This window comes from Elgaria multicarinata, chromosome 2, assembly GCF_023053635.1.
Source record: "Elgaria multicarinata webbii isolate HBS135686 ecotype San Diego chromosome 2, rElgMul1.1.pri, whole genome shotgun sequence".
Classification (NCBI taxonomy): Eukaryota; Metazoa; Chordata; class Lepidosauria; order Squamata; family Anguidae; genus Elgaria; species Elgaria multicarinata.
In genome coordinates this window covers 85,706,448-85,715,016 of record NC_086172.1, presented here as the reverse complement: position 1 = coordinate 85,715,016, position 8,569 = coordinate 85,706,448, and the positions used below count along the sequence as shown (strand labels likewise).

The 8,569-nt window shown below is 44.1% G+C and overlaps 1 protein-coding gene across 2 annotated transcripts in view; it reads right to left on the bottom strand.

The window, feature by feature from the left end:
- Positions 1-209: 209 nt before the first annotated feature.
- The window catches only part of LRRC56 (leucine rich repeat containing 56), a 52,836-nt gene continuing 44,476 nt past the window's right edge, over positions 210-8,569 (bottom strand). For both annotated transcript variants that reach the window (XM_063117081.1, XM_063117082.1), the window contains 5 exons: positions 7,948-8,012; positions 6,475-6,605; positions 4,644-4,834; positions 2,417-2,783; positions 210-571 (listed from right to left, as the gene is read on the bottom strand). In XM_063117081.1, the coding sequence (XP_062973151.1) occupies positions 379-571; positions 2,417-2,783; positions 4,644-4,834; positions 6,475-6,605; positions 7,948-8,012 (947 nt within the window). In that variant the 3' untranslated portion in view covers positions 210-378. The remainder of the gene's footprint in view (positions 572-2,416; positions 2,784-4,643; positions 4,835-6,474; positions 6,606-7,947; positions 8,013-8,569) is intronic.

Below are 8,569 nucleotides of genomic sequence, written 5' to 3'. Positions count from 1 at the left end.
TACCTTCCCTCCCACTGGCTGAGCCAAGGGGGCCATCCCAGTGCACGAGGCGAGTCATGGGGCTGCTCTAAACACCAGGTATGTGTGTAATCACTTCAAAGGGGCTGTGACGGCACAAGCTTGCTCTTCCTTACAAAAGCTGCTCAAGTGGCTAATTGGAGCTGCAGACTCTCTCTCTCTCCACAGGTGCAGTTTTGTTTGAGGTAGACGTTGTTTCTTTAAACTGCTTTGCTTGCCTGGAGGCCCTGTTGTCCTTAGCGCTCAGGATGAATCAGAGAAGCCAGCCTGTGTTGCTCATAGGAAGACGGGAAACACAGAAAGCAGCTGAAGGCTTCTGTGACTTGGCAACAGCATGCGCACAGCTGCTCAGGGCATTTCCTACAATCTGGGAGTCTTGCTTTGAGCCGTCATTGAGATATCCGGCCTGTTTGGCAAGCTCTGCAGGGCCGCCTTGGCGGTCAGAGGGCGGACCACGTTCAGCACAGCAAATCTCTCGGGGGGTTTTGTGCATGAGCGGACAACAGGTTGATGGGTGTTGATCATCTTGGGGAGGTTTCTATCCACAGTGGCTCTGAAGAAAAGAAACACCACAGTACAGTGAGTTGGCACACATATGTTTGAGAGACTGAACTGGCATTCTATATCCACCCGAAGAGCCCCTGCATTGGATGCCATGAAGAGGAACAGAGCTATTTCTATTCATCTGGAATCCCCTTATGCCCACACCCCCATTAGCACTGGCAATGTGAAATATTCAGCTATAGCAGGTGGAATACAGAAGGGTAAATAGACTTGAACCGAGTGCAGCTGATTCCTTCAAAAGCTCTTAGTCGTACAGCGAATATGCCTTTTTGTGGCAGAGTTGTCAATGGGTGGGTGGGAGGGTCCAAGAGACAGAAAATGGAAGGGAGGCTTGCCAACATCGTGGTTAATGCCTAAGATGCCAAAAAGTGAACGCTTCCTGGAAGTCATGCTAAGGCCAGGTCTGTGGGGATGGATTTGAGATGACTCCTTGGTGAGGGTAATACAATCTCCACATGCTTACGGACATACTTAACGTTACTTCATGTAGGCCAGGTGGAGGGACAATATCACCCAGTACAGCAGCTATGGGTCTTACTCCTGAACTGTCTTCCCATGTCACACACACACACCCCACCCGAAGCAGTGTTTCACTGAGCTGTGACATGATATTACGTAATGTACTTCTCTGCTCCCATTATTGCATTAGTTGCTACTGGTGAGGAGTAGGGGTGGCGGCAGCAGAAAAATGCACAATGTAACATTAAATGAAACATGTCACAGATGAATGAAACATGTTACAGGGGGAGAGGGGAAGATGAGACATGGCGAGTCCATTTGGAAGCAGCTCAACATCTGGCGTGACCTGCAGTTTGGTCCTAAGAGATGGCATTCAAAACATGCTCTCGAGCTCTGCTCATTGGCCACCCACAGCCAAACGTGAGTCGTTTACGATCCTCTAAAACTTCAGAGGGGAAAAGTACAATACAGATGCTTCCCATTTTAATTCAGCAACCAGATTTGCCAGAGAAAAAGGAGTTACACCTACACCTGTTAGAGAGGAGCAAGGGCCACGGGGAGCAAGGGCACCTCCTCCTGCCTCCAAAGAAGGTCACCAAAGCAAGAGGGGCAAAGGGACTCCCTTCCCTGCTCCCTGCCAGAAAAGACTCTGCTCCAACTCCCAGTTGCCCTCGAACTGCAGAAGCAAGGGAAAAGTCACCCCAGCCTCTACCAGGCTGGAGGATTTAGGTCTGCCAGATAGTAGCGCCACTTCTATCCAAGCAAGGACACCCGCAAAGGAAGATCTGCCTGGGACCAACTGGATATAAATGCCTATTTACAACTCACCGCTTCATCCTGGCACTGCCAAATTGATCCTCCCTCCTCTTATCTTTTTCTGGAAGTCCCTTCCCTTGTGTAATCTTGCCTTTTTAATTGGTAAGCCTGAGGGCAGGGCCTAGGTTTTACTTTCGATAGTGTACAGTGCCTGTCTCCAGCACCATATTGAATTTTTAAACTGATGTGAGCCACTCTGGGAGACAATTTTTGTCTGAAAAGCAGGATAAAAGCACAATCAATTATTAAGGCATGAAAGGGAACTGTGTAGTGGACCTGTGCTGAGAGGCAGCAGCTAATCCTGGATACAAGTTGATTGTGAAGCTGCTTGGAACTCTCCGTTTCAGAAGGGCAACATCACTCAGAAACAAAAGCCAACTAAGAAGGATAGTATGAATAGAAAGGTATGTTGGCTTAAGTATGCTTAAGCCAACACCAGTGGGCTTAAGCAATGCCTAACTCAATCCTGAATTACAACTATAAACCAGTCTTTATCTCATGCAGCCTTTTGGTATTTGGTTTAGCAATCCCGGCAAAACAGCTGCCTAAGTAGCCAAACCTGTTGTTTGTTGGTCCAATTGCTGCCAGTCCTGAAATGGGTCTCCTGACCTGCTTGCTGTCAGTGCTACAAGTCCTATGCCTCTGTCGTAAGAACGATGCATTAGACGAGGAATCTGATTTTCTGTTGAGACTCAGAACAGCCGTCTTCTCAGCCATATGCTGCAGGGCCTCTCTGTTCGCGGATGATGGAGACTGTGGCTTCAGCTGAACTGCCTTTTTCGAACTGGGTATTTTCAGGCATCTGGCTCTGACAAGCCCAGTGGTCACACCCTGTATAGATGCAGGCGAGGGAGATTTCGGAGGAGAGGGTACGAGAGCAGGCTTTATAATAGTGGGCAGTGCATTTTCCTGGATGAGTGCTGAATCTGAAATGCAAAGGGAAGGTCACACCAGTTGAGAAGCACAGCACTGTAGTCAAGAGGCTTCCATACATTTTAGTGGATTTGGGATTAGGAACTCTTGCTCTTACCACAGGGAGAAGAATGGCCTGAACTCCCATCGATTTAGGTGCAAGGCGTTCCAACCCCCTAAAGGACCAACAGCATAACCCTAAGCTTGCTTAGTGATGTTTACAATTTCTGCACGAGTCAAACTCTGTTACTATTCAAGTCACAAAACTGGGGGGAAAAGCTGTCTGTTCTGCAACCCAACGTGTCAGTCTGTGAATCTTGGTTTCTGTTCATTTGTTACAAGCCCCAATAATTCTTCTGGAAAGTTTGACAGTAGTCAGGCAATCACTGTGGAAGTTTTGAAAAACCAAAGTGAACCCTGAGCAGGGCTTCCACCAATTCAAGTGAGCATCTGGTTGCTCACTGCCAGATGCTCCGTGACTCCCGGTCTCTGCCACTTTGCCATTCTAGCCTGAGTTTGTTCCTTTATAGCACACCCTGCACACCCGGGGAAGAGAATGAAATACTGGATAGTTAATGCCAACCAATTATTTTGATGCAAGTTAGCATCATTATTTCTTCTGAGTACAGGTGTCTTGAATAGGAAGTTAGGCAGAATAATTACTCAAGTCACTCATTTTCATTAGCTAGTAACATTCCCATGTGTAGTATACCTCAGGAGAAAATAGCTGACAATGTAGTATAACTCCATGCACATATTTTGACATATAAAGTGGAAATTTGCCAAAGCAAAAAATAAAAATAAATCACGAGAACTCTAGAAGAACAAACCCTGAGGTAGGCATATAATAGAGACATTGTGCGATTCAAGGGCCTGCATGGCCACAGCCCTGGCATCCAAACATTAGTATGGTTCATGGTGGCAGCGCAGAGTTCACCATCAACCATAGAGGTCCATGGACACAGGCTTCTCCCCACCTCTAGGAGGGCGGAGCCTGGGCTACGTCAAGTCATTGGGGCCAGGGCAAGATGGGTGGCCCTGCAGTCCTTTTCATCATGCGATGCCCCTTCATGCAAGTAATGCATGAAGGAGGTTCATGAAAAGAGCAGAACAATTTCCCCTCCAATTTTGTAGCCCTTTCAAAATTACTTTATGATGGCCCTGTTCAGAAGAACTGCCCATAGAGCTTTGGCTATTGGGCAGTATAAAAATGTAATAAATAAAATAAAATAAATAAACAAACAAACAAACAAACAAACCATGGCTTTAACCACAGTGGTTAAGCCAGGCTGTGTTCAGAAGACACCCTAAGCCACAGCTTTAACCACAGTGAATAAAGCAAAAAGCCTTATTTACCGTGGTTAAAGCCATGGTTTAAGGTGTCTTCTGAACGGGGCCATTATGTATTTATTTACAATATTTATATACCACTCCTTATTCAAGAATTTTGGAGTCGTGAACAAATAGGATAAAATTAGAATAAAACACATTAAAAATACATTTTAAAAGAAACAAGGTGCAAGTAAAAAAACCTTCCTACTGTACCACTTCAAAGAAATGCTAATGCAGCCGTGGAAAAGAAAAAAAGACAAGCAAGGAACACAATGGGCGAGGCTACATCCTTCTCTCAGCACTCCCTCCTCCCACTCTGATTTGTCAATTGTTTTTATTTGAACTGGTTTATTGAAAGCCACTCTCCCCCTTTCAGGTACTAAGTGCACAGCAACTCTGATCAGATAAGCAGAAAAAGGAGCACCTCCCATGCGCCTACCCCCACCCTGCCACTGAATAGATACTGCATTTTCAAATCTGAGTTTGTATGATTATTATGCAAACATTTGCAACACACTGGACAAGTCTTATTAGCTCTGTACCTGAAGGTAACTGGAAAAGATGGGACTGACAGGAAGAATCTGGTGGTGTGATTTCCCGGATGTCCTCCTGAGTGGTTTCTTTCATGTCTTCATCGCAGCTGTCACTCAGGCTGTAGTTTTCTGCCTCCTCATCACTGTGTCTTATTTTTAGTATCTGGGGGGAACTCTCTCTTTGGAGGGCTTGAAGGTGCCTGCCAGAGGTTTTATCTATTTAGATTTTCATGCCCTAGTGCATGTTACAACATATTTAAAAACCAAAATGTAACGCATCTCTTTGGAAGTCAAGATACGTAGTGACCATATCTAAACAAGAATAAAAATCCCACATTAAAACTTCCTGATAGGAGCATTAACCCTGGCTAAAGGCAAAGTCCCAAGGCAAATTGAAACCTTACAGCATGTTTAGATGATGTTGAAGTTTGGGCTTTTGCAAGTCCCTCTTGGTAAGAAATGCTACAAATTAGGGAGCTGCCACCAACAATGCTTTTGAGAGCTCTGGGGTTCCCTTTTGTGAACTGCGCATTTGGCTGCCTCTCTCATGGCATTACAGAAGCAGGTAAAGACCATTACATTTTCTTCTGCTTTTGGAAATTAGCCCTATTATGTGTTCTCATTGTTTTAGCTTTGATTCTCTCTTTTTTTTTAAAAAAAATGTCAGTTTTGTAAGCTGTTTTGGAAGCCGCAATGGAAAAGCAAATAAGACATTTTGTAAATATATTCATACAATAAACTGATATCCCTCTGTGTGAGATCCCATCATACAGATATGGGTGGGTGTGTATGGGGACAGGGACCGTATGCATAGAACTTCTCCAAATTTCACATTAATGTTAACGTGGAGAACTTGGGGCAAATCCTTTGGAATAAACAAAACGATACAATTCAGGAGAAACCTCATCACACATTCCTTCCAGCTATGCAGACGGTGGCTCTTGTGCTGGCACACCACACTTTGCCACCATCGGCACTGTGATAATGACAGATGGCAGTAAAGTGAGCAGTGTGGGCTCCTGGGAATCTTTGATCACAAAACCCTTTTTTTCTTCCTTTCAATCTGTGAAAATAAGTAATCGACTATCCCATCCACAGGAAAGAGTGACTTGGTTTAAAGCTAAAAAATCAATTCTGGTAATAGACTACATTATTATTATTATTTATTTATTTATATAGCACCATCAATGTACATCTGAATTTACCCATGAATGGCAATTCCTCAGCACAGCCACGAGATGGCTGAACTGCTTATTTTATAAGGAGGTTATTATTTTATAAGGAGGGAGGTTGTGGGCTCTCCCACACTAGAGGCATTCAAGAGGCAGCTGGACAAGCATCCGTCAGGGATGCTTTAGGGTGGATTCCTGCATTGAGCAGGGGGTCGGACGCGATGGCCTTGTAGGCCCCTTCCAACTCTGCTATTCTATGATTCTATGTCAGTGGGAACAGGCAGAAACCTGAACTTCCATTTTACCCCTATAATCTAGAGCAAGGCCCTCCGAGAAAGAAGTAGGCATGGTGGGGAAAAGTTTCTATAGCCCCAGCCCCTAAGATTTGTGGAAGTTTTGAATAGACCAGGAGACACCGTATGGATATGACCCATTTCTTCTATTACAATTGGAGCAACACAGGTTTGGCCAAGAGGGTACTGGTGATGTTCCCAATTTTTTCTTCGCTTAGAGATTTTATAGAATTATATATCATGTAAGACAATTTATTACTCAGTATTAATTCCTTATAGGGAGGTTAAAACCACTCATTATTTTATCTAGGGAAGCTCACTTGACAAACTCTTTAAAAAGCCACCCTTATTTGGAGAATAAATCTGAATTCTTACTGATAATGATGCTCTTTCAAGAGTTTCAGCTCAGCAAAGATATCTTCTCCATTTGCACAAGCAGTGTCTTCAAAGTCATAGGTATGTTCTGACAGATGACATGGTGGTTGGAACAGGTTCATTACTGCAGACTACAATATTAGTGGAATTATTTCAGAACACATCTTCTATTCACTGAAACCTTTCTCAGGCCATGGCTAGACCAGGCGTATATCCTGGGATCATCCCTGTGCATCCAAATGACACACAGGGGATCCCGGGATCAGGCAGGGACGACCCCTCCATTGGCTTGGGATAATCCTTAGGTCTAGCTAAGGCCTCAATCTTAAGGACTTAAGGATTGTGGAGTATGATTTTTTACAAGTTCATTTCTCTCACAATCATTTTCTTATTTAGAAGAATTCTTCCTATCATGCCTGGTGCATAATGCACCACTACAAAACTATTGTTCCACAGAGAGTTTGGTGTTTGTGTGTAGAGAGATGGACTGGCAGACTCTTGCAAGATGATGATGAAGAAGAGTCAGGCAACCTTCATGCCAAGCCCCATCTGTTGCTTGCCTTCATCATAAGACATTTCACAAGGAACTTAGGAGAAGAAGGGTGCCCTTATGTGTGTCTCTCCTCAGAATGTCTCTGTCAGCTTTCCCATGGGCTTTCTGTGTGCATGTGTGTATGCATGGTTTTCCTTTCTACAGATGGGGAGAGTTCACCTCAGGTCCAGCATGACCAAGACACAAGGTAGTTTTTATTATGATAAATTATGACAGGCAGAGTGTGCATTGAAGGATGTATATACAAGAAACAGAGTAGATTATGTGTAGCAGACCCTACGTGTGTGTGTGTATGCAATGCACTTCTGCATGTTCCAAGCACAGAGACACATTGTACTCCTCATGAAATCCCTGTTGGTGGAGGTCAGTGGATGGGATATAACCCTTCCCTACAGCAACGTCCCTAAGTGCAATGCTGTATTTTTTCTGTAAAAGCAGATGGCAGCAGTTCACTTTATGGGAGAAAGTAAATGGATGCATTCAGGAGCATTACTTGGAGTGATGGAGGTAGGGAAATATACTGCCTGTCCTCAATGACCTCAATGTCTGGTGTGTGAGTCAAAGGTTTCTCCTCGCAGCTGTCCCAGATTGCAGCTATGTAATTTGTCTCCTAGAAAATAATGGGAGCCACTGAGAATTGAGTTAACATCTACCCATACACCCATTCCCTAAATTCTATTCTTCAGTGAGCTTATGATCGATAGATAGATATCTGCTAGTTCTCATGCTCTAGCACCCCACCAAGTTTGTTTATTCTGATAGTGGTTTTCTACAAACAGTAGAAATTGATAAAATTCTATTCGACTCTTAGCTTTTCTCTCTTTAGATTTCATGTCACATTGTCTTGCTCAACTGCCCTCACCCACACAGCCAAACACACACAGAGAGAAAAGAAAGAAAGCATATGAAAGAAAACGTACACCTAGTTTTTGTCTCCGTGCATGAAGAGCTTTGATGGGATTCCCACATATAACTCTGCTGACACCTGCAAAAAGAAAATGAAAAGGGTTTGTTCCAGTTTACCATTTCACAATCCTAAAAACATGAGTTGGAAGGTACCTTGGAGGTACCCTGGAAGGTACCGGTTCAGCCCCCTCTTCAATGCAGGATGCAGCTGCAACACCCCTGACAGATGGCTGCTTAGCATTTACTATGTCCTGAAGCAGTGTGTTCCACTACTGAACAGCTCTCATCATTAGGAAATGTCGCCTAATGTTTAGCCAAAATCTGCTTCTTCGCCTATTTCCACCCATTGGTTTTAGTCCTACTCTCTGGAGCAACAGAGAATAATTATGCTTTATCTTCTGCATGACATCCTTTCAGATGTTTGAAGACTGCTATCATGTTTCCCCTTAATCTTCATTTCTCCAGGCTAAAGACAACCAGCTCTTTCCACTGTTCCTCATAGGACTTGGGTTTCCAGACCCCTCACCATTCTGGTCACTCTTCTCTGCATACACTCCACTTCTCAATGTCCTTCTTAAAATGTGGTGCCCAGAATTGAACACAGTACTCCAAATGTGGGCTGACTATCTCCAAAAA